At 31.6% G+C, this 26,976-nt stretch overlaps 2 protein-coding genes and 1 pseudogene across 3 annotated transcripts; all 3 read right to left on the bottom strand.

Moving 5' to 3' along the window:
• Positions 1–3,125: 3,125 nt before the first annotated feature.
• LOC11432676 (protein DETOXIFICATION 21-like) lies at positions 3,126–7,488 on the bottom strand (annotated as a pseudogene).
• Positions 7,489–12,206: 4,718 nt separating this feature from the next.
• On the bottom strand, positions 12,207–16,839 carry LOC11438918 (protein GrpE). Of its 2 annotated transcripts, none has more exons than XM_003624720.4 (3): positions 16,519–16,839; positions 13,693–14,211; positions 12,207–12,867 (listed from the first exon to the last, which is right to left on the bottom strand). In XM_003624720.4, exons 1-3 carry the CDS (start codon positions 16,765–16,767, stop codon positions 12,628–12,630), a joined length of 1,008 nt encoding a protein of 335 aa, XP_003624768.1. In that variant the 5' UTR covers positions 16,768–16,839; the 3' UTR covers positions 12,207–12,627. The 2 variants fall into 2 exon arrangements, with proteins under 2 accessions (XP_003624768.1, XP_013449522.1); XM_013594068.3 differs by lacking the exon at positions 12,207–12,867 and adding an exon at positions 12,954–13,294.
• A 4,643-nt stretch (positions 16,840–21,482) lies between these two features.
• LOC120577173 (uncharacterized) lies at positions 21,483–24,603 on the bottom strand. Its single transcript, XM_039828272.1, has 7 exons — positions 24,236–24,603; positions 23,779–24,150; positions 23,495–23,693; positions 23,295–23,404; positions 22,843–22,966; positions 22,340–22,394; positions 21,483–21,611 (listed from the first exon to the last, which is right to left on the bottom strand). The coding sequence occupies exons 2-7, from the start codon at positions 24,127–24,129 to the stop codon at positions 21,605–21,607; spliced, it is 846 nt and encodes a 281-aa protein (XP_039684206.1). The 5' UTR covers positions 24,130–24,150; positions 24,236–24,603; the 3' UTR covers positions 21,483–21,604.
• Positions 24,604–26,976: the final 2,373 nt, after the last annotated feature.

Genomic DNA, 26,976 nt, shown 5'->3' with positions numbered 1-26,976 from the left:
AGTGAGTGTGTGTTAACAAATCTTAGTAGGATATGCTAACTTGCACCAATAACTTTCTAGTTAATTAAATTAACAGCCTAAACTTTTGAGTTAGTTTAAATTTTGAATGAATTTATCTTACATGGTAACCAAACTTCTAAATACTTAATTTTTTTTTTTTTTAAGTTATAACTTAATAAATTTACCCTAAAAAAATGGGTGGATGGAAAAAAATTAGAAAATACGGTGGAACAATTTTTTACCAAACTTTGTTTACCTTCCGACTAAAAAGTTAATTGTGTAAAATACATATGACACATGTCTTAGTATTATTGGTTTGCTAAAAAAAATTGTCTTAATATTAATGGTAATATATAATAAATTCACACCCAATTCATATGTCCAATACAATAGCTTAGCGGTTGGTCTTTAATGGTGTGTTTGGTTTATAGGAGAAGTTGTGAAGAGAGAAATAGGTAAGAGAGAGTTTGAGAAGAGAGAAAAAGGTAAGAAATAGAGTAGATTTGATGGATTGTTTGGTAGAAGAGAAAGAGATAAGAGAGAAATGTTGATTATATTGAAAAGTACAAAAATACCCTTGAATTAAAAATTTCACATAAAAATGATTTAAGTAATTCAAATAGTACTTTATATAATTTTGAGTATTTTAAATAATTATATTACTTTATCGTTAAAAAAACAATTATATTACTTTAACTCATTATTAGATTAATTAATTATTAAATGAAGTAATTCAATTATTAATTAATTGGACTAATTTAATAGTTTAATTTTTTAAGCTCAACTCAAATATACAAGTAAAAAAAAAAAGAAGTGGAAACCGACCCAGCCAATACATTTATCTCGTCGGTGCATCTTTGACATTTCCTTCATTTATCTAACAAGAGATAGTTGTTTTTAAATTATAAATTTCACTCAAAATATAGCATTACAATTGTTGAAGATCTTTTTCTTTTCCTCAAAAAATGAGCATCATTGAATATTTCTTCTCCATCTCAGATCTACTGTGTTGTTTCGGTAGAGCAAAGTTTTGGAATAGAGCACTACAATGGTTGATGGCAAGGGCAAAGTTGGAATACTAAAAAAGCCATGCTTTGTCTTCCACTTTCTTCCCATAAACGGGGAGACCCAAATTTTAGTGGGTCCCACGCAAAATCAATCTCTCTCTCCAATTTTTCAGCTGCACCAAACTGTAGAAATTGCATGTTTCTCTCCTAACTCTCTCGTTCCATTCTCTCTCGTCTCTATTTCACCTCTACCAAACAGACCCTAAATGTTTCACAAGTTGATTTGATATGTCCAATACAATAGCCTAGTGGTTGGGTCTTTAAATGTTTTAACTTTTAAGCCAATGATTTAGTATTAATTTCGGCAGGATTTTGACTCATCAAAATATGATTGTTATGCCTTTTTTTTTGTCCATAGAATGATTTTATTTATAAAGAAATTTATGTCATTTGATGAAGAAAAACAACCGGTTAAAAGAGCTTTTGCATAAATAGATATAATGATTTCATTGTTTCAATTAATCGTCAAACATTATACAATTTCGCTGAAAGATCTCTATCTGATCATTACAACTTTCTAAATACTCAAACTCATATATACTTTGAGAAATTCTCCTACTCATTTTCACCACTTCCCATGATAATATATCTATTTTATTTATAAAATGCTAACGAGTGCTCCAAAGACATCGGTTAAGCAACTAAAAACAACTAAATTTTTATAAAAAGGAAGTGTAAATATTACTTTATAAAAAGTAAAAATTATTATTTTCAAAAAGAAATATATTTAAAGATTCCTTAACCAGTGTCTCTGATGCATTGAGACACTCGTTAACAATTCCTTATTTTTCGAAACAAATATCCTACATGTACTCTTTAATATTTCCCTTACTACTATTAACCTTATCTTGCGAAAAGATGGTTGCAAACTTGTTTAAGAACCATGGAGGCATGGACCACTTGTTACAAACAAATTATATTTCCAACGCACTTACAAAGGGCTGCGATATTTTAATGGTCTATGTCGTCTAGTTTTCATCACGTCAACATTGTTGGCAGTTTGCACTGGAGTGCGTAAAAGGCTACTGTACTCCATATTGTGTCTGTAATCACTACTGTGTGTGTAACGTGAATGATTGTGCAACTCAAATTACTTTCTAAGTAATGGAGGGGACTCACACTGATCCTACTAGGAGTAGGAGTAGGACTATAGAAACATCCTGTAATTATGATTACAAAGGTCCCAAATGAATTGGACACTGTGACAAGGGAGAAGGACATTAGGAATTTTAAGAGCATTCACAATACAAAAGAGACTCTCATTTTTAAGGTTTTAAATGGATTCTACGCTGACACATCACTTTTTAATAATTTTTTAATAATAGTATTTAATAGGTACTCAACCACTTCAATGAATACCCTCTAACAAAATGTCTAATTGGATCCCACTAATATTATTTATTTAATACACTATCAATTTTAATACACTTTTTAATTATTATTTTAATAAAAAGTGATGTGGGCCCATTTAAGAATGATGTCTTAATTTAGACCTTGCATCTTTCAAGACCATCAATTTTTTTTTTTCTTTCCACAATGGAGGTACGTATTAGATACCAGATCTTAAATGTTTAAGACTATTCCATTGTGGATGCTCTAAGATTCCCAAATCCTATGGAGAATAAATAAATATTTCCAGTTTTGGAGATATCCATTTGTTGCATAATGCTTCAGAATCTAGAAAGAACAGAATATGATGGCATGCATATTATCAAAGAGATCTTGCATAAATTCCCATCATGCAACACAAGTGGTTGTTATTCTTATTCCAATTCGATTTTGGCCCTTCTGATCAAACATTATATGATTGTACTTGCACATCACATCCTAAAGTCAACACTGTGATGACTTAAGAGAAGAGAGAAAGTAAATGAGAGTTTAGAAATTTAAGAGACAAATTTTATAAACATAGTTAATAATGACTTAGGACAAGCTTTAGAAGCATATAGTTTTGGTCCGAGTACAACCGTAAAACAAAATGGAACATATGAAATGTAATGTAAGTTTCAGAATGCAAAGACATCGAGAAATAGATCCTATATAGTACTGCACAGATTGCAGTGGTTGTAGAACATTATTAACTATAAGATCATGAAATCTCTTCAATTTGAATTAATTCATAATCGAATTGAAAACAATAAAAATAAAAATCACACTGACAACAATTTCTTTTTATTTCTCTCCTTATTAGAATTTCTTTCGTGAGTTCTATTTCCTTATATATCTTTCTTTTCATTCTTGATATTCTTTAGCTAGATATCCTTGATGTGTTGTTTGATTCATCTTTATCCACTACAGCCCATTTATTAACACGATTTCGAGCAATCTCAACCTGTAAAATCCATATGTAATTTTTAGAAACGAATATCAATTTCACAGTTATAAAGACATTAGTAACTTAATTCATTACCTGCTTGTTCCAGTCAGTTTTGAATGTGATAATCATAAGCATTATGGTTTGAACAAAAATTCCAAACAACATTCCAATCCAAACACCCTGCAAATGTCACCAAATTTTAGAACCAACAATATCCTATATTTACTAAATTATATTTTCAAAGTAAGGAACCCACATATTTACTAAATTATAATAATGTAGTGCAATAAAAAATATATATCACTAATTATCTTTTTTCATGTAAATGTGAAATTAATTACCTTAACTTGTAAATGGAGAAGATTACCAAGCAAAACTCCAATAGGAATCCCAATTAGGTAATAGGAGCCTATGTTTACATATGCTGCAACGCTTTGCCAGCCAGCTCCAACAGCAACTCCTATACTCAAACCAACATTCATATTTAGCAATTAGGTATTCACATCTCATCTATGATATTAACGGAAATGATCAACACTACATGTATATGTGATTTCCAACTTTTATATGACGAATATATAAGATATATGTAACTCATATTCATATACCTAATACCTAGAGTAATGGATGGAACAAAACAATATCCATAAATCCATTCAAAATTCAAATTCGATTCATCCACTAGACATAAAAACCATCTAATCCATAAATTATCATATTTTTAATGGACGGATTTCATTCAATTCATCTATAAATGTATATTATTTAAAAAAATTAAAAGGAAAAATAATATATTTTTAAATATAAAAACAAATATAAAAAAAGGATTCTGTTTAAAAATTATTCTGTGTTTTTAAGGTTTTTTTTTATTAGTTTAAAAATATTAAATATTATAATTTAGTCTAATAGTATTATAATAGAGTGATGGAGTCTGAAAGATCTAGCTCAACTGACAATATCGATATTGTTAGGTTGGATACCTTCATTCGAATTTGAACTTGAAACCTTAAGTTGTAGGTGTATGTTTTAGACGATGTTTGTCATTTCGTCTATTGACCAAAAAATAATAATAAAGTGGTGGAGGTCAATGTTAGTCAACACCAAAGCACGACGGCCAACGACAGCAGTTTGCGACGGTGCTTTAGCGACCCACGAAGGAGTTCAGTGCATTTAAAGCAACTCCACAACAACAATCAATGGAGCTCCAATGTTGACGGTCGTTGACCCCCCTCCAACATCTTTTTTTAATTAAGTCTACAATCTTTCTCATGCACCTCTGCTAGTATCTTGAGATTTTAGATGAAGATATGAATCCATTGGGAGGATATATAAATTTACTTTTTTATAAAAATATAAAGAAGCAATAAATTGCATGTGAGGTGCATGAGAAAACTTTAATTTATAACACGTTTATTTGACTATTAAATTTACGCAATATAGTATACGAGAAAACATGTCAAATTGATTCCAACATTATTTTGTTTTATCTCCCTAAGTGATGCCAACATTACACATATTCGAATTGTATTTTATACGGTGTTAGATACGTTGTCCGACCATGGTGTGTCTAAATAACATGTCTCTAATATTAAGACTAAAATAAAGTTCAAGATATGTAACAAAAATAACTGAACCAATAAACAATAACAATATTTATTTACCAGATAGCACAGGTTGAACACTGTTCAACAATATGGAGATTGACAACAAAGGTGATAAATCACCAACTGCTTTAGCCACATCTGGGTCTGGGGTGAAAATGTAAGCAAGTCTTTCCTTTAGGAATAGAAAGATCAAGAATAGCACAAATCCTATGAAAAATGATGTCAGCAGTGTTATCACAATGGAAAATTTTGCTGCCTTCGAATCCCCTCCTCCAAGTTCGTTTGCCACCCTAACACTGAAAAAAATTAATGTAATTTAAAACAAGAGCAGTGCTATTCATCCCGAAAGAATTACGAGAAGCTTTTGACCAATTAAATTTTTTCATTTTCGAAAAACGTGGAAATCATGGATACAGTTTAAGAAAAAGACAAAGTAAATAACCGCTCAGGAAATCTTCGCTGGATTTTCTCGTGATTCTTTCGGGATGAATAGCATTGCTCACTTCTCAATAAACAGTATTATAAAATATAAAAAAGTATATAAAAAATAGTTAATGTCCATGATATGCGTTAAGAAGAGTTTGACGTAATTGCAAAAAACGGAGTTTAAATTATTTATAAACAATGTTTTTTTTTTAGAAAAAAAAAAAAAAGCGTATTTGACGATAAATAAAATTGTGATCACAATTACCCAGCTGCAGCAAAGAAACCTAGGGCTATCATCGTTTCCAAGCCATTGATGTTGAGGCTGCAAAAAATGATAATTTGATTAAATCAATAAATTAGTTTAAACATTAAAAACCATGGCGATTTTGTCCCTTAGTACTAAATTGAAGCAAATGTAAAAGTAAGAATATGAATTAGAAATGAAATGTGGTACCATATGGATAGAGCATCTATGGAAATCTCAGCATTTTCCATGTTTCCTGTTAGAAGAATCAAAACTGTGTTGTACCATATTTCAAGACTGTAAAAGGAACCATAAATTTATGTTAGTCCTAATGTCTCTTTTATTGCAACAATATTTTTGGCCTTTCATCATGCAATATAAAACTAATAGATACAACTACACTATAGTTAGTAAAAAAAACTACACTATAGGGCAACATATGTAATTATATTCATATCACATACTTTATGAGAAATAGTAACCAAAATTGATTACAAAAATTGCTCAAACTCTTACCATAACATAACTCCAGAAGACAAAGAAAGCTTGATAACAGGCCAAAGATCTTTGAAGGCCAAAAATGAGAAACCCTTCCATGTATCAGGACATTTGGTCATGATAAAAACAAGCTGACCCAAATTGGGTATCCAATAAGCCAAAAGGATTGATGTCATTGCACCATTAACCCCAAACTTGAACTTAACAGTTAAAAGCCATGACATAAAAACATGTATTGAAATTGAAACTGCTGCAAGGTAAGCAATAATCTTGTTCTTGCTCTGTGCTTGTAGGAACATTTGGCAAGTAAATGATGCAGAGAAAGCAAATACTATACCTATTGACCATATTGAAATGCTTCCTGCAGCATGTGCAATACTTTTATCTTGGCCAAGTGCCTCTAAAATTGGAGTGGTAAAAATGTATATTGGAAGAAGAAAAATTGAGGTTATGAATAAAACTATTCATGATCTTTGAAGATATACTCCTAGCATATCATATTGTTTTGCTCCATATGCTTGTCCACATAGTGTTTCCAATGCACTTGCCATACCTAGCTACAATTTTCAATTTGCAAAAAAAAAAATTAAAAAAATAAACGTTAGTAATTTTAGTAGATTTCTGATCTTACATTTAGATTTTGTTTAGTGATAACGCACACGCTAAGTCACATCTGAACTGTCCAATAAATAAGCAAATGGTCTAAATTTTGAACGCAAAGTTTAACTTTTTTAAAAGATCTTAAACATTGTGACTCGATGCATATTTATATGGACACACTCCCTAAATACATTTAAGATATAACTTAAAAAATAAGATTTATAAAAGATGTCTATGACTATAAATATATCCATGTTCTCAACATCACGGTTTTTTATGTCTATAGTATAACTGCGATTGAGGTCACATCAATAGTATTTGAATTTAATCACAATTCTATTAGTTAATATGAAACACCGATAGTTAATATGAACACCAACACTTTTGTGAACACCAAACATAATAATAGTTACAAGATATAACAAAAAGCAAGATTTTAAAAAGTCGTCCTTGACTACAAATGTATTGACTTACCAGAATACCATTTGCAAATCTGACTAGGACAGTCATAACAAGGGAATAGGCAGCTAACTCGGTTGAACCAATGTAACCAATGAAGGATTGAGTAACTATCATGATACCAAATGTTGAAAACCTAGTGAACATGGCAGGGCCTGCTACTATCCACAACTTCTTGCTTTCTTTCCATACTCTTTTCCTTAGTGGCTCTTCTTCCTCCTCTGAAGTATTTTGATGCTGCAAAAGGTTCTTGTTTAGCTCTTCTGATCCCATTTCCACTTCTTCTAGCTACTGTGAAGATGTAAATGGTTTAAATATTTTCATGTATGTTGCACACTTAAGATATAAATAATTAAACCATTGATGGATGGTTTTTTCTACATTACCCTCTCTTGTTTAGAGGGTATTTACCCCTTCAAGATACCAACCAATCAAAATATAATATACAAATGTAACATTAAATGTCAAATAAATGAGTTAATTTTTCTATAAAAAAAATAAAAATCAATTTTAATAAGGTAACTTTTAATTTTTATTTAATTGTATTTAGGTATACAATCTTAATTAATTTACACTATAGGACTTGTAACAATTAACATTTCACATCAAATTCAACACATCATGGTTGTGTTTGGTGACACGAATAAGCTAGCTTATAGCTTGTTAGACTAGCTTATAAGCTTGTTTTGATATAATAAGATGTGTTTGGTAAAAAGCTTTTTTCACTAGCTTATAGCGTTTTTTGATAAGCTATTTCAAGTAGCTTTTGAGCTTATAGCTGGTAGTTTTTTATATTTTCTTCCAATTTTAACCCTATTAATTTAATTTAATTATTTTTTAATAAAACAACATGTTCATGGCTTAAAAATAACGGTCAAGTTCATAGCTTATTTTTTAATAAAACAACTGCCACGTTTTCTCCTTTAAAAAAATTGTCATGTTTTATTTTATTTTTTAATGAACACTTTATATATATTTCTTAAAAGAAATGCTTTATATTTAACTATAACTAGCTTACGGTACGTTGTAAAATTTTATATATTCTTGCTTGCATTTTTTTCCACTTTCCTCTTATTTTTGGGATTCATAAAAGTAGAGATCAATGAGCTTTTGCCATCTTTTGTACAAAAAAAAAAAAAAAAAAAAAGACAGAGATCAAAATTGTTGGTGAAATTTTATTGGAGACTAAAATCAAAAGTTTAAATTTTTATAGGGATCCAAAACATAGTTAACCGTAAATTAAAATATTAAAAAATAAATACATTAGAAAAAATGTCTCTCTCTCATAATAACACTCCTCTCACTTGATATGTCATATATATATATATATATATATATATATATACACGTCCTTTTATGTCATTTTATATTTATCAGCCACTTCAACAGCTAATTTTATCAAACATTTCAATTTTAATAAACTATCTTTTCAACTATAAGCTATCAGTTATAAGACATCAGCTATAAGCTAGTTTTTCAGCTAGCTTATAGCTTATTTTTACTAAACACACCCCACATACGTTCATAAATTTTGTTCCATTCCAAAACCTAGAACACACATAACGTGTAATTTCTTCTTCATTCTTCTTTCCATCTTGATTCTTCAATTCTCTCATTCTAGAATTGTCGTCGTTTCCAACTATCGTGAGAATCGTTGTTGTCCATTTGAATATTCCAGACATTGTGAGAATCGGTGTTGTTTCCAAAAGCTATATCCACGAATTGCTCACGAATTAACGCTCATCTTATGAAATTCATGTTTGTATTAACATTATTTATTATTTATTTATTTCACTTTGTCTTCTCTTCCATAACTTTAACCAACCTCACACCTTGTTCACAATCTCAACAACTGTTCATTTCAGCAACACAAAATTCACCAGGAACAGAAACAACATAACAACATAGTATAATGATTTGAATAAAACAAATTCCAAAAGTAAATTTAATAATCAATATTGTACCAAAAATAAAATTAATAATCAACGCATTGAAGATCCATTTATCTTAATCAAAGACAAAATATGTGTGATAAAATACAATTTATATAATCTCAAACAACTCAATCAAACTCAAAACCCAAATAAAAATGGAAGCATCATTGAAATTCATGTCAAAGTTGAAAGTCACCAATGTCGTATTATAAGTGTGAAATGGTTGCAATCAAGTCACGATAGTAGTGAGAAAGAAACGAAAAGAACAATCAAATCAAGAAGTAAAATCAAGTCACGATACCTGATGTAATTATGGAAACAAAACTGATTCTCACAATGTCTGAAATCAAAAGGACGACAACGACACGATAATTGGAAATGATGGCAATTCTCGAACGAGAGAATTGAACAAATGGGAAGAAGAATGAAGAAGAAATTGCACGTTATGTGAGTTCTAGGTTTTGGAATGGAACAAAATTTATGAACGTATGTGGGGTGTGTTTGGTAAAAATAAGCTTTAAGCTAGCTGAAAAACAAACTTATAGCTGATGTCTTATAACTGATAGCTTATAGCTGAAAAGATGGTTTGTTAAAATTGAAGTGTTTGGTAAAATTAGTTGTTGAAGTGGCTGATAAGTATCAAATGACATAAAAGGATATATATATATATATATATATATATATATATATATATATATATATAGACATTTTTTCTAATGTATTTATTTTTTAATATTTTAATTTATGGTTAACTATGTTTTGGATCCCTATAAATATTCAAATTTTTGGTTTTAGTCTCCAATAAAATTTCACCGACAATTTTGATCTCTGTTTTTTTTTTTCTTTTGTACAAAAGAGGGCAAAAGCTCATTGATCTCTACTTTTATTAATCCCAAAAATAAGAGGAAAGTGAAAAAAAATACAAGCAAGAATATATAAAATTTTACAATATACCGTACGCTAGTTATAATTAAATATAAAACATTTCTTTCAAGAAATATTTATCCTTCGGTCTAGAAGTCTTTTTCCTTTTTACATTCATTCCCATCCAATTGAAATACTTTCTATCCAGATTTTTTTCCATATCTAGAATATCATATTCTTCTAGATAATTTTGGATAGAGATGTTGTATATAAAGCGTTCATTAAAAAATAAAATAAAGCATGACGGTTTTTTTCAAAGGAGAAAATGTGGCAGTTGTTTTATTAAAAAATAAGTTATGAACTTGGCCATTATTTTTTAAGCCATGAACATGTTGTTTTATTAAAAAAATAATTAAATTAAATTAAATTAATAGGGTTAAAATTGGAAGAAAATATAAAAAACTACCAGTTATAAGCTCAAAAGCTACTTGAAATAGCTTCTCAAAAAACGCTATAAGCTAGTGAAAAAAGTTTTTTACCAAACACATCTTATTATATCAAAACATGCTTATAAGGTAGTCCAACAAGCTATAAGCTAGCTTATTCGTGTTACCAAACGCAGCCCTCATGAGTTGAATTTGATGTGAAATTTTAATTGTTGCAAGTTATATAGTGTAAATTAATTAAGATTGTATACCTAAATATAATTAATTAAAAATTAAAAGTTACCTTATTAAAATTGATTTTTTTTTTTATAGAAAAATTGACTTATTTATTTGACATTTAATGTTACATTTGTATATTACATTTTGATTGGTTGATATCTTGAAAGGGTAATTACTAGGGATGGCAATTGGACCCAGACCCTATGGGCACCTGCAAAAAATACCCGCTTTGGGTAGGGTAAAACCACGCTTTCATGGATCCGGGCTTGGGTATGGGTAATTACCCGCAAATTTATATGGGTATGTGCACGGGTATGGACACTGTACTACCCAGCCCCGCAACCCGCATATATGTATTTATATAATATTATAAATAATTTATTCATTTTTGTTGTACAGTTAATTAATAAATTTAACTATTTAAGTCTAACATTAAACCTAAAACAGATTAATAAAAACTTTAGTAACAATTTATTATGATTTTAATATGCAACTACTACTTTTTAACGTATAACTGATGTAAGGTATCTATTTTTTTTCTTTCCAGGAATAATTTGGATGTTTTTTTATTTGGTTAAACATTACGATTCATATTATTTCGTAAGTTGATTTAAAAAAATTTGGATCATAGTTTTATTTCAAGTGTGGTGATTTTTATTATCTTTCAATGGCTAAAGTGCGGATAATGGGTGCGGGTATGGGCACTTATGTGCCCATACGGTATGGGGAAGGGCACTAAAGGTGTTGCCCACGAGGGTACGGGCACGGGTACGGACATTTTTTGCAAACGCGGGTATGGAAATCGATACTATAGTACCCTACCCATTGCCATCCCTAAATTACCCTATAAACAAGAGAGGGTAATCTAGGCCTCACCTTGATTGATTTAAAAAGAATTTCACCTAAAAAAAAGTGGTGCAGACCTGCAGTGCATTAAGAAAATCTTTTTCAGATTTGCTATTTTACATTTGAATGCATACTTAAAGAGAATCTTATTCAACAAGGATTTGAATTTGATATACTAAACATTTAAATGACATTGTATTTCACATTAAAGTTTTGAATACTTCGAATACAATTATAAAATAATCATGAGTACCACTTTAATGAATCATAATATCTCATAATGTTGTGTCATCTTTAACTTATGTGTGTGTATTATACATTTGTATGCATATCATACATGGATCTGGATTTGATGCAGTCGCAAATTCACACACTACTGCATTAAAAAACGGCAAAGATGCTTATATTTTATATTTCTAGTTCTAGCCATGTCGTACCTGCTACGGTACTGCATTGCCAATAACTCTAACTACTCCATCTTTCCAGTTTCCATAGATTATACTTTCACACAAGACTCGTCTATTTTAATTTGTACCAGAATGTCACATGTTTGCAAGAAGAAACTTTGAAGTCCTGTTTATTTTTCTTATTTTTATTGGTGAATGCATTTTCTTCTGTTATAAAAACTTGTTGAAAATTTATTTATATTGACCCCATAATACATGCACTCGACCCCCAAGAATAACAAAATAAACAAATCAATAATGTCGTGGCCCGAGTGTTAATGTTAAGCTGTGGATTACAACTTTCAGAAATTATCTAAAACATTTGATGAAGGAATTACGAGATTATAATATAATATCTTAATTTAAGAGTACACACTGATTCTCCTAACTCCAGGTGCCAAACACTTGATCAATTGCAACTCACTCGAGGTCCTTTCAGAAACATGGTACCTGAGAAAATTTAGTCATCTCTACCAAAGCAATGCAAGGGCATAAAAATCTGAAATCATAATTCAAAATCTCATAATACTAATTCCCCCTTAAAAGGAAACTTGGAAGCAATATTTCTTGAGCAACTGTAACACCCATAATTACGTTCCTGGAGATTAAACCGATAGATATACTTGTACAAAACTGAATCCAGGCAAAGTTGTCCTTTCAAGCAGACTCTGTTTCTGTGTTGCCATCATTATCTTTACTGTCCTGGGAAGTTTCATTGGTGACTTCTTCTTCCTGTGGTACTTCTTGTTCCGGCTTTGCAGGTCCTGGACCAGCTGATACCTTCACCATTGATGGACGTAAGAGGCGGTCACCAAGTTTAAAACCCTTTCTGAATTCTTGAAGTATGATACCATCTTCAAATTCATCAGAATCCTCACGCATAATTGCTTCATGTAGCTTTTACAAGTAAAGTAAAAACATAGTTATCAGAAAAAATGATCAAGATTATCAATCTCCTATATCTTAAGAAACGTGTAAAAATATTGATGAAAAAAAGACCAAGCACCAAAGGTTTCATTTGAGGCAGTAGCTGAGGCAAAACTGTGAGTCAAATCATCTTACAAGGATCCAATTGAAAATAATTCTTTAACTAAGAACATGTGTTCGTATTCTTATACACATTTGTGAGACATTGCTACAAAGCCTACTTTTTTCTCGACTTTGTGACTCATTCTTAAACTCACCAAGTTGGCTCGAAACAATCGAGAATTGCTAAGAGTTAAAAGTGTTTCCAGGTCTTCAGGAAACCTGAAGAAACTTGATATAGTGTTTGAAAAAGTTCAGCAAGTACACGATTGAATTTCGAGCCAACTGGTTTGCGCCCCTGCATAAATCATAGATGACAGCATTATGCCAAAAATATAAACGAAAGAGGTCGGTCAAAATATTAAAACAAAGTTAAGAGATTTTTCAGAGAATGGGAAAACATATTGCAATAATTCAAAGATGGCAAAAATTATACTTCATAAGGCAAAGAGAACATTAGTGTAACTGTAAAGTGTCTACAAACAATCCACCAAAAACATTGATCGCCAACAATATTGAAAGACAGGTACTAAGACAATGTAAATATAAAAGGTTAAGTGCACTATTATCAGCTTCATTACGGAAAAACCATTATCACCTGCATGATAATAAGATTTTCTCTATATAGAAAGAAAGAAAGAAGGATATATTTGAAATTGAACTCAAACTATAAATTGAAATTTTTGATTAACTTACCATTGGATCAAAGGGATTTCCAACCGTATCCACTGGCTCAACTCCAAGTGAGTTTAGAATTTCAATGAACTGCTTATATATGCTTTGATAGCTGTTGTTTATTTTCTCCTCTCCCTCTGTCTCCACCTTGATCTGAGCTTTAGCTCTCTCAAAATTATCCAATACAGGCAACAAACTCTCCACAACTTCCCCTTGAGCATTTGTGACCAGTGAAAGGCGGTCTCTATCGGTTCTCTTCCGATAATTGTCAAAATCTGCACCGATCCTTAGTTTTCGATCTTTTTCTATTGATAACTCTTCGGATAAGGAAGCTATTTTCCCTTCAAGACCTACTATCTCATCATCAATGGATTTTAATGATGATTCCAACTCAGCAACTTTGACTGAATCATTATTAGCTAATGCTTCTTTGTATGACTGAAGTAATACTATCAGAGGTGAAGCAGGTATTTCACCAGCGTCGCTGACCTCATCATCGCCTGTACTCTCCTCCACATCAGCAGCACCATCTGTAGAGTCCTGTTGAATTGGTGTACCAGCAAATTAACACACAAACAAGGAACTACGATAAAACTTCAATTTCCACAAAAAAAAAAAAATAGAATAATAATAATAATAATTAAAAAAACAACACAAATAACAACACCAACAACAAAATAATACTAATAATAATAACAACAACAACAATAATAATAGTAATAATAAAAACTTCAAATTATTGACCCAACTATTTCCTTTGTTTGAGTTACTCAAAATTCAAATGCCGGAAGATATAAAATTTAACAGTCACAAATAAGCTTTAACTAAGGCTTCATGCAATTTAAAATGTCTCTAAATTAGGAAGAACAAGAGATACGATGATAACGATAAGAAGTGAATGATATACAAACACAATATTTTTGGCAAAAAAACTGAAAAGATATTGAGAGATGGAAATCAATTAAATTATATAGAGATAAAATAATACCAAACATCATTGCGTACTTTCTTTCAAGGTTGTTAACAGAGAGTTCAAGTAAACTTATGGAGGGAGAGTAGCAGATATAGTGGAAGTGAAAATGAATATAACAATTTGTGGAATATTTATATTTCCAAAATCTTGTAATTTATATGTGGTTTCTGTCTATGGGCAATACTTTAACTTAGTATCATGTTAATTAAGTGTTATAGTTATCTAGTACTTGTAAGCCCCCCGAGGACTCATGATGCTAATGGGCTGGCGTTGGTAATAAGTGCTAAGGACTACGATTCAGGAGTTGTTCCCTTGTAACTTGGTTTCTTTTAGGTTGTACCTAAAACTTTGTAGTTCTATATTTCCAGTTTGGAATTTCTAGGAGATTGGATGCATCTTTGGATTAGCTTATTACAGGAAATAATCATGACTTTTTTTTTGTCAGCACTTTAAAAAAACAGTTACAACAAAGAAAACAACAACCATCAAAGCCTTTTCCCATTAAATGGAGACTAGAGATGAAACACTTACATAAATTAAACAATGACAGAAAGTTGTCATAATATTCAATCAAAAATCATGTATAACTATAAAGAATTTGAATTCAAAATCTTAATGATTAGACAACAAGTTTCAGTTCAAAAACAAAAATTATTTCTCAAAAAATCAAGCTCAAACAAGCGTGCACTACGTTGGAAGGTCATGGAGTCTGAAAGGTCTTAGCTTGCACTATAAAAGCCAAATTGTCTTCTTTACAGGACAGTTACACCAGAAAAAGAAGTCATTTTTATGTTACTTTCTCCTCCAGACCCTTCTCTACTTTTTGCTAACAGTTACTCGCTCTGTTTTTTATCTTTTGACGTTTTAGCTCTTGGCACAAGTCTTAAGGAGTAATTAAAGTATAGAAATATTGGTATGTATTGGACTAAAATATCCTTATTTATGATTAAACTCACATGTGATAAGCTGAAGGTCACAACTCCTTTAATAGTTTTATGGTGTGTTTTTCAACAAGGGTAAACTTGGGAAAAAAATATTAAATATACTAAAACATAAAATATTTTGGAATATAGTTGAAGTTCGAAAACATCAAAAGAAAAAGAAAAAAATGGAGGGAGTAGTAACCTACCTAGATTCTACCCTCACATCACATCTACACCCAATTCAAAATTTAAACCATGCATTGCACTCAGACACCTTACACTACAGGATAGCCAATGCAATAAAAACAACAATACAAAAAGACAAACCAATATAGAAAGAAAGAGAGAGCAAATGACCAGAAAAAACATATTCCCCCTTTGATTTTAATTTTTTCGTTTCCCGTTGTCTGTTTTAATTACAAAAACCTTTTCTATTATCCAATTTGTTTCTTGTTCTCGAAGTTTTGTAGCAAAAGACACGGAAAAACAAGTCTAAAACCATGGTTTTAATTTGCAGTCTGCAACTGCAATCGCGGCTGTAAAATAAAGGTTTTAGAGCCCCCGGCAACGGTATCACAACTGCAATTGCGGCTGCATCAGCTGCATTTCCCTACTATTTCTCGCAATATCAAAGTTTGCAAATTAAACACAATTTAAAACTATGTCTCAAAACAAGTGACACTTTTGTAATTAAATTGAAAACAAACGAAAAATGTTGTGAATCCAAACAAATACAAAACTACTGAAAACAGAACCAAAGCTTAACCTAATAGTTGATTCTGTTGCAGAAACAAATACAACTTCAAAATTCGAATAAACCCTTTTCTAATTAACAACTATGCACACGGAAAACACAAACTTTGAACAGAAATTTACAATCTAAAAGTAAAATTCAACTAAGTAGTGAACAAATTAAGTATTCACAAAACAAAAATACATTAGAAGACTTACCAGAACCTGAACCTCAGGTGAATCTTGAACTTGCGGTGCCTCGGTATCTCCGTCAAAAGCAAATGGTACTAACTTCGCGAACCGGAGGGTGGGAATTGAACTGAACCGGTGGGATTTAAGTGGTGAAGGTCTTCTTCTGGAGGATGCGACGGAAACGCGTGAGGTTCTGGAGTGATTGGAAGATGTGGCGGCGGTGGTGAGAAGGGTTGGGGATGGCCGGAATGTGGGAGTTCGGAGGACGGTGGCCATCGGAAGAAGATAAGGGTAAGGTGGCGATTGGCGAATTGAGTTGAAGAGGAGGAAATGAAATTGGTGGGAAATGAGGGTCGTTTGATGGGGTTTTATGTGGTTTAATCCAATGGTTGTGATTTTTTCATAAAAAAAAAAAAAAAAAACCTTTAGAAAATTCTTGAAATATATTGATTGAAAATACAAGGTTTGTAACCACCAGTTAAGTTGGTTATGATTTTTTTTTTCTTCTTAGAGAAAGTAAATTACATCATTTCATTAAAAATCAGATTGGAAATACATGTTGAAATATCATCAAAGATCTGGAAGCTAGTACTAGATGTGGCTACCTTAGCTAAACGTATGTGCAACCTCATTTGTTTGTCTCTTAATAAACTTGACATGAGAGTTTGTTAAATAAGTGTTACAAAATTGTAAACTATTATCTATAATGGAACCAAACTCGGTGACATCTCCACGACCATTGTTGAAATAATCAGCTACTCGTTTTGAGTCAACCTCGAAATCAACATTTGAGAGTTGAAGTTCATGTATCCACTGAATCGCATGATGTAACGCCATGGCCTCCCCAACATCGACAGAGCAAACTAGAGTAAACCACATGGTTTTAGAGCGGACATGGTTCCCATCCGAATCTCGGATGCACATTCCAAAGCCTACCTTATTTGTTATGTTAGGAAAAGAGGCGTCGACGTTACATTTATATTTGCCACTTCTTGATTTCCTCCATCTGAGGTTTGCATCCTCGTTGAAATTTGAAGAACTCGGAAGGGAAGCTGAGTTGTCTGTCCTTATATGAGCTTGCTTTCAGTTGGCATTTCTCCAACCATCAACAAGATGTTTTGCTCTTTCCATAATGGTAACATTTGAATCAGACACCTGTTGCCATAACTTGAGATTTCTCGCTTTCCAGATGCTCCACATTATAGTGACAATGATCTCAATTTGAGTTGCTGACAATCTTTGCAACAAGTTGAAGATGATATCAGGAGCATTGTCAAACTGATTTAGGGACGGAGAGATCAAGTGCCACATGTTAGCTATCTGCCAAATATCGATTGATCTTGGGCAATGAAAGAGAATATGATAACTATCTTCATGGGGGTCTTCACACCTAACACAACCCGACGGACAATTGACACCCCTACTTCGCAGCTTCACCCTAGTTGGAAAACAGTCTCTGCAAATTCTCCATACTAAATTCATGACTTTTGGTGGCACTTTCAATCTCCATATGCCACTCCAATACCCAGGTCTGCGCAGATGGTCATTGTTTATGACTTGTTCAATGCAAATTCGATAGAACAAATTTTGGCCAAATGTTAAAAGTGTTTTTTTTTTTACAAAAATAAACGATAGTCATCCATTCAATTGTTTGTTGGATATAAAAAATTTTAGCCAAATGTTAAAAGATTTTACAAAAATAAACGATAGTCATTCATTTAATTTGATAAAGTATATCGATACAAATTTACAGCAGCTATGTTAATAGCATAAAACGGTATAATACATACACCTACAAATATGACTCTATACAAGTCTCCCGAGTATTCTTGTCTTCATATCTGAAACGTTAACGACGACAAAGTCATTTATTGAATTTGCAATTGCTCAAAGTCATTGATTGCCATTTTATACAACACATCGGGTATAAAATCGGTATGAATTTGCAATTTGCCATTTTACCCTTCTTTCTTTCTGAAATCATTATGTGTGTATCCTTATGGTAAGAGCTACGTTAGAATTATCTCCAAAGATATGATAAAATCTCCACTTAATTTTTGACTGAATATATCTCTTGATACGGATTTTGAACAACAGCAAGTTCAACCATATCTATGCATACAGAAGAAAACAAAATGTGTAAAATGTTGAAATTTTTAAAAAAAAAATAAAAAAAAACACTTCTGGTATATAACTACCGAAGTAGTTATGTACGTAACTACATGACGCATATTTGTGTAAAAAGTGTGAAAAAAACAATGAAAATTATGCAGACTTCAATGTGATAGGAAGAAATACAATTTACTCGATAATTGATCGCAATAGATTAACACCGTTTGTTGCATGATTGTGATGGAAAAACCCAAAATCGTAAGGTATAGAATAAAATTCAAGTCGAGTGTAAAAGAGGAAATAAAAGTACCAAAATTGTGTTATGTCCTATATAACTCTCGTACCATGCCATTCGGAAGATATGTCCCTAACTTATCCGGTCTATATCTACCCGATATTGTAAATAAGGTAATTTGAGCATCCAGTAGTTATCTTCCTAACTTGTTCGATATATATCTACCCGATGTTGTATAAAATGGCAAATTCGGTATTTTAGGAGACCTTTGACGATTTTGGAGGCTTAAAAAGAAATGTTCTTCTACTAAAAAGCAACCATTACATTCAAATCTAATTACCTTTTTGAATTATCTTTCGGAATTATTTAAAGGGTGCTCCTCTCGTTTTTTTTCATGACGAAAAAAATGTTGTTTTTATTGTTGTATTCTTGTACATTGTGAAGACATATACGGAGACTTATGTTTTGAGGCGTCCAATCTTTTCAATATATAGATGTGTTATATTAGCAAAAAAAATAAAAAGAGCAAGAATTTTCGAGAGACCATCTCGATTGTTAAAATCATAAAAAAGTGTAAAGTCAACATTAAGTTAAAACAACCTAAATTATAACATATTTAAGATAATTCAAGTACAAAACAGATCACTCCACAAACGAATACGATAAATAAAATACTAAAAATTTGATCATTACAACATATACTAAGAAAACGTTTTAAGTTCTAAAATAGTGCTTTCTTCAATTCCTGCATAATAAAAAATGGACAATAAGAATAATATAAATGAAATAATAATATAAAAATAATGAATATTATGAATCACTAAACATGTGGATGCCATGTCAATAAAAATGATTACATGGCAATGTTGAGAGTAGGGGCTAGTGTTGCAAACGACAGACGAATATACGAAGGACTAAATTCTATTTTTTAATTTGTTTATTACTTAGGGTTTGAGTGAACCAAAAGAGGATGTAATCAGCAAATTGTTGAAGCATTTTGGAGTAATTATATTCAGAGCCACACTTCTTGTGAATGAAGATATGACGTGCCACACTGTTATCACAAGGAGGAAGTGGAAGGAAAGAAGTAAGTTGTGCCTTGAGTGCAATTTTTGCAGAAGGCAAGTCTTTGGATGGAAAGAAACAAGAAAAAAGGCGGTCATAAAGGCTGTTGAGTCTTAGCTCGGGCTGTTGAGCCCTTCCTCGAATCAGCCACCATGAATTCATACTCAAACTAATCCCTTTCCTCAATACTTTCATTGAATCCTCTTCTGAACCTTGCACATCATTAGAACAACCTTCCATCTGAGAATTAACAAAACACATAATTCATTATTATTCTATGCATCGATATAAAAACAAACTTCAACCATGCATCATACAAAGAACGAGAGCAGGGAAAAATATTACCTTCCAAAAGAACCAAGGATTCAAGGCAGATCAGATAAATGAAAGGAGAACGACAAGCAATTGATCGATCATTAGGGTTTCCAGGTTTTAATTTTGAAAATGATCATATCAATGGCGGAGTGTGATACATTTGTGGAAAATTAACGTATTTATAAAAATAATAATAAAATTGTTATTTTAAATTAAATTTTTAAAAATTACACAAAAAAAGTATATTTATAACATAAAAATAGTGTATTTTTAAGTTATTTGATATATAAGTTAGTTTAAATTTAAAGTATATATACAATCGGCGGATTTGGCACAAAATCAATGTGGCATAAGTTTTTGCAGGTCTGCATCAATGGCGGAGTCAGGAGTAACTTTTTGAGTATAATTGAAAAGTTAAAATGAGCAAAACAAGGATCAAACCCATGTTCCCCACCTGAATAGGGTACGCCTTCACCACTAAACTACACCATACACATGTGATTAATTTACATAGATTGATTTATATAATATAACATTTAGCTAAAAAAAAACAAAATACTTCGAGGGACTATAGAATTTCTTTCTAAAAAACATGAGGGAGGCTATAGAGTTTCATATAGTTCAATGAAATAAGAAGAAAATAGAGAAAAATATGATAGATAAGAGAATGATTACTTATAAATTGTTGTAACAAGAATAACCTTTCTTTAATGAAATGTTAAAAATAAAAACATGTCTCACCTCACCCATGTGATGCTGGGAATAGTGTTTTATGTATGTTTGGTTTTACAGCATCATAAATCAAGTAAATATATTTTATAAATTGATTCTAGTTAAAATTAAATTAAGTGCAAAGCAATTTATATTTAAATACATGTAAAATTGAGTTGAACAATAATTTAAAAGTAAAAATTGCTTATAGAATCAAAAGCACCGATTTTCAACCTCTAGATATAATCAATATGAGAAACAAAGTCAATTCTACTCAAAAGCAACTATTACATTCAAATTCAATTACCTTTATCCTTCGGAATTATTTAAAGGTTGCTCCTCTCATTTTTTTTTTCATGACAAAAAATGTTGTTATTCATATACCTTGTGAAGACATGTGGAGACTTATGTTTTGAGGCGTCTATCTTTTCAATGGATGTGTTATATTAGAAAAAAAAAGACCAAAAATTTTCGACAGAGCATCTCGATTGACAAAATAATAAAAATGTAAAGTAACATTGAGTTAAAACAACCTAAATTATAACATGTTTCAGATAATTCAAATATGTACAAAACAGGGCACTCCACAAGCGAGTACGATAAATAAAATACTAAAAATTTGATCATTACAACATATACTAAGAAAACGTTTTAAGTTTTAAAATAGCGCATTCTTCAATACCTGCATAATACAAAATGGACAATAAGATTAATATACAATAAAATAATAATATAAAAATAATGAATATTATGAATCACTAATTATGTGGATACAATGTCAATAAAAATGATTACGTGGCAATGTTGAGAGGAGGGGCTGGTGTATTTTTTAACAGGGATTATACTTCGAATATCTTAGATTTTATACGGAATAAAACATATATGACCTCGAGAAGAATATACAAAAAAAAAAATATAAATTAATCACATCACCTGCCATACATATACCACAACAAATTAAAAAAATGTGAGTATATGATGTTTCTAGTTTTAAGATTAACTTTTTTTTTTTATTAACACAAGTTATTTGGGTTTATTCCCTTCTTCATGAAGGGTAGCTCGACTAGCTTCAGATATCAACTCATGTCATCTTTTTTGACAGCGATGTTATCCTTGGTCACGATTCAATCGTGATCAAGCATTAGAGAGTTAGATATATTCTTGATTTGGGAGATATATTCCGTTTTTATAATATTAAAAGTTAAACCACGCTTCTCAAACTTTTTTCTCCTCGCTTCCAAGAACATTTTTTGGAATACCTTTGAGGTTGAAAAAGGATTCTGTGAAGCATTTTAAAAGAAAACATATGCGCTATCACTTGCAAACTATCAACAGATAAAGAGATTTGCTAAATTAATTAAGTTCTGCCGTGTTTAGGATTGAAAAAATGCAATATCTAAATAACATTACCGGCCGAAATCAAGGGCTGTTGACAGTAAGATCTCTGAATCGATATTACTTTGCCCTGACATGTGCAATTTAGAAATTAAATCAGAATTGCATACAAAATTTTGTAAGTAAATTGAATGAATGGAGCAAAAATTAATGATTGAAAACAACTGCTAGTATAATCTAAAACCAACATGCATATAACTCTACTTTTATAAATAAAACGGTTTAGCAAGATTCTCAAAATTAGGCGGTTATGTAGACTTCTAAGTGTTGAGCAAATTGCATCATATTTTCAAACATCAAATAAAATCAAAACAAAACAAACATATGACAAGCCAAACGGTCGTGTTGTGCTCGGTTATGACTTCAAGAAGGCGTAAATGTCACGGTGTACTGCCATACATTAACTATTAAGTATAACCAGATACATGCATCTCATTCAATCAATGTTCTTCAGAATACAAATTAATCATGCATACAAAGTTATAACTGGCATGGGGATTCAATCCAAAACTATTCACCTGTAGTTTCATTCAACGATGTTGAGCAGCTCGTCCAAGATAAGCTATCCTTCCAGAGAATCTTGACAGAGCTAAAATTATCTTGTAAGCATTCTTCATGCATAACCATGAGTTTCTTAGCTACCTATGTAGTCACATACGAGTGGACATTGTAAGCATTCTTCACACACAAAATTATTTTTTTGCAAATTTGGTCTACACCTTTTTAATTGCTGCTCTTTTGGTCCCTCAAAATTACTGTAATTAGGAAAGTGAGGGACCGAATTTGTGAAACTACTAATGTGTGGGGTCTAAATCCATTAAAAACTAAATATAAGGACTAAAATCATGAATTTAGAAAATAGGAGAACCAAAAATAAAATTGAGCCAAATATTTATTATAGGAGTAAGATATAATTCAAAAGCAATATAGAATAAATTTTGGAAACGAAGGAAAAAAAAATGACATATACCTCTTTAATGATGGCATTAGTAGCACCAGCATCATCATTATCAACCGCTACCGGGAGTGAATACATTTCGTTCCTGAGTATCCTTTCTATGTAATCAAAAGAAAGCGGCTCTTTTTTCAAACAAAGGAAAGAAAGAATAATATCAGAATAAATAAAAAGAAAAGGAGAAACTAAGTAAGCGATTAATTTAATTTGTTTACTTATGGTTTGAGTGAACCAAAAGAGGATGTAATCAGCAAATTGTTGAAGCATTAGGGAGTGACTATATTCGGATCCACACTTCTTGTGAATGAAGACATGGCGCACCCACAAATTCTCCATAAGAAAATCAACCCCTTTTTTAAACACTCTGATCGAGATAGGAAGATTAGAATAGTCCATCTCAAACGATGAATTAGCCTTCAAAATAAAAATACAAAAATTGTTATTCCCACGAAAGGGGACACAGAGTAAGTTAAGTTCGACTATATAATAAAACAGTAACCTGTTCTTGTTTCTGCATTAGAAGACAGCTAGTATTGGCTTCGTGGATAATCTCAACAGAGGGGGTTTCCTCCTTCTGTGTTAGAAGGCGAGTTTGGCTAAGATTAGCTTTCTTGATTTTCTTTTTCTTATTCTTCTTCTTCTTAAGAGAGAGGGTTTTCCTTGCATGTTTAAGCATTTCCCCACATATACGATCTTGTTTTGTAAGATTGGCTTGCTTCATTTTCTCCATAAAGGGGTCGTTTTCCAATTCAAAATTGTTATTTGCTTGTTTCCACATTAGACGACGAGAATTGGCTTCCTTGATAATCTGAATAGAGCTAAAATCACCTTCTAAGCATTCTTGGTACATAGCCACTAGTTGATCACAAACCTACAAAGATAGATACATGCTTAAAAGTGAAGATTGATGAATAAAAAATGATAATTAAAGCAATAGAAATAGTAAAAGAAATGACCTCTTCAGTGCTGTTATCAAGAGGATGTCCAGCAAAAGAAGTAAGTAGGTCCTTGAGTGCAATTTTTACCAAAGGAATACAAAGTAGCTGGTCTTTGGATTGAATGGAACAAGAAAAAAGGCGGTCACAAAAGCGGTAAAGCCTTAACTCAGGCTGAGGGCCACCGCCTCCGAATTTAACATAGGCTCGAATCGGCCACAGGAATTGATAACCAAACAAATCCCCTCCCTGAATACTTCCATTGACTTTCCTTGGCCTTGCACCACCGCTCTAGAACCAAACAAAGCATTCATAGCCAAACTCATCCCTCTGTAGTATACTTTCATTGAATCCTCTCCTTGACCTTGCACATCTCTAGAACTAGCTTCCATCTTCGAATAAAATAAAATAAAAAAACAAATAACAATGTATATTATCATTATTATTATTCTATGCATCGATATTAAAACAAACTTCAACAATTGAAGCAAACTACAAAGAACGAGAAAAACATTACCTTACCTTCCCAAAAGAACAAACGATTTGCAAACGGAATGATTCAGATAGGATTCGATTGGAAGGAGAACCAGAAGCAATTGATCCTTTAGGGTTTCCAGATTCTGGTTTTGCGAGTGATTTGGCTAACGAGGGAAGGAATGAGGGAAGGGAACCTCACTTTTAGAAAATATTAGAGAAGAAATAAAACTTTAGGTGCTTCATCTCATCCAGAATCTCAATTTCATTAGTGTATCAATTATCTCTCATTTCTTCTTCTTCGTAAAAGTTAAATGAAAGCTTGACCTAGCTGTGATACACACTCCATTATTCATTAAGCAGTTTGACACTTATCAAAACTTAAATAACATAAGTGGATTTGACCATTTTTCGGCAAATAAAGAAACTGAATGTTGGAAACTCTTAATTAAATAGACATTGAAAGCTTTGGCCTTCTAAGAAAAACTATTTCAAACACAGAGAAAATTTTCGCTTTTACTAAAATCAATAAATTTCGGTTAAAGGAAAAAAAAAAAAAAAAAAAACCAATCATACAAAGAAAATTATTTCAAACTCAAATTTAACCATTTTCCTATCTAATACTCGTTTTTATATGATCATATTTTTCTCTGAAAAACATAAACCACACTTAACTCCTACCATTCTTTCATTCTATAGCTTAAAATTAGCAGCCCTTCTCTCTAAAATATTTCAATCATTTCTCTCTAATGGTTTTTGATGTAAGAACACACATTTTCAACAAACTCAAAACTGAGGGAGCAGTTGACACATTATCAAAACCATCCTAATCTATAAGGATACAGTAGAGGAGGTCATTTCAAATTAAGGGCATTTTCCTAATCAATACAATTGTTATGATGAACACGGTTTGTGTTTTGGACCGGTCTTCCATGCTACGGATAGAACGGCTTCTCTTGTGATGAGGTCACCCGATTTGGTTGTAGGATCATCATCAGACGAGGAGGAATGGAACACTGGTAACTAGGTCTAGTTCTTGTCATTTTCTTAGGCCTTGGATAGCTATATAGTAGGATGGTACACCTTCTATGCTCTTAGAAAGTAAGGAATGGGAAAAAAATTGAGCAAAGATCTTGTAACGCTTACCTAAAATTTTTGAAGCATAATATCTTGAAGTCCATTTGTCGTAGTTAGGGTTCTTATAGTGTTTGAAGGTTGTATTCCAAATTTCATGATATTGAAAAGTCCATTGGTATGGTATTCTTTTTTCTTTGTTTTGTGTATATAATAGTTACGATTCACACATAAGATGAGAAAATATGCAAGTTAGCATGTAAATGTGTTAGTAGAGACTTGTTTTATGATGTATAGTCATATTCGGGAATGAAGAACATAACAATGAATGAATTTAATTCAGGAACAAGATTTAATAAGTAATATATTCAAATGAATCATGTGATGCAAATCAAAGAAAACAAACAGACAATATGATGAACACAAAAAGGCTAGTCCTAAACAAGAATTGTCTTATATCTGATTTATTTTTCCTTATTTGATTAGCCTCTATGTTCTTATATAACGTGCGACTCCGGAACACAATAACCTTCTTACAAGTGATCAATTCCAAGCTAATGAATTTCGACAGGCCTTGTTTAGCATATACAGCTTCAGGCCCCGACAAATTAATTGGATCAAGCAACACTGCATTTTGAATGAAACCAACATAGTTTTGATACTGAAGGTTAGAATCTGACATCTATGAAGGATTTAAGACCAATATCCCTGTGCAAAAACATGTCCATACCCTTTCCTTATTTTATTGTTAGATCCAATTGTAGGGAAGTTATTGAATTTCGTGAGCGCCATTTCTAAATACTTTTACACAAGGGTTAGCGAGTTTACAAATGTGAATGACCTCCAATCTTATAACTTTGCAACCATACCTAGATTGTTATAGTAGAACACTAAATTGTGTGGTCCTTTTTTTTTAAAGAAGTCAAATCAAATTGACACCGGAATGAATCGAATTTGAGACTTTGTGAGGAACACACTTTAAGGTTCCAAACCAACATCTCAACACCATAACTTGTGTGGTCCTTATCTATACTTGCACTAATGAATGTCATAATCTGCACAAATTGGATACAAACCTATGTTGAGTAATGCCATGCAAAATCATTTAAGTTTTGTGGGAATGGCAAATCCAAAATCATATTACATGCGGTAAGCTTTTATAAAGTTATTCAAAGTGGCTGCACATTATTCAGGACTCCCTGTTGTTTCGTCAC

This window comes from Medicago truncatula, chromosome 7 (assembly GCF_003473485.1).
Source record: "Medicago truncatula cultivar Jemalong A17 chromosome 7, MtrunA17r5.0-ANR, whole genome shotgun sequence".
Classification (NCBI taxonomy): Eukaryota; Viridiplantae; Streptophyta; class Magnoliopsida; order Fabales; family Fabaceae; genus Medicago; species Medicago truncatula.
The sequence above is the reverse complement of the archived record's forward strand: the minus strand, read 5'-3'. Positions and strand labels throughout refer to the sequence as shown.

What these genes read in the sequence shown, in the direction of transcription:
- LOC11438918 (XM_003624720.4), bottom strand. Translation starts at nt 16,767, where the DNA reads ATGGCCACCGTCCTCCGAACTCCCACATTCCGGCCATCCCCAACCCTT. An exon ending in CACCTGAGGTTCAGGTTCTG is followed by an intron (nt 14,212 to 16,518) that starts GTAAGTCTTCTA and finishes CCAATTCAACAG; the next exon opens with GACTCTACAGATGGTGCTGC. An exon ending in GAAATCCCTTTGATCCAATG is followed by an intron (nt 12,868 to 13,692) that starts GTAAGTTAATCA and finishes TACTTGTAAAAG; the next exon opens with CTACATGAAGCAATTATGCG.
- LOC120577173 (XM_039828272.1), bottom strand. Translation starts at nt 24,129, where the DNA reads ATGTACCAAGAATGCTTAGAAGGTGATTTTAGCTCTATTCAGATTATC. An exon ending in TAATGCAGAAACAAGAACAG is followed by an intron (nt 23,694 to 23,778) that starts GTTACTGTTTTA and finishes TTTATTTTGAAG; the next exon opens with GCTAATTCATCGTTTGAGAT. An exon ending in CTAATGCCATCATTAAAGAG is followed by an intron (nt 22,967 to 23,294) that starts GTATATGTCATT and finishes GTGACTACATAG; the next exon opens with GTAGCTAAGAAACTCATGGT.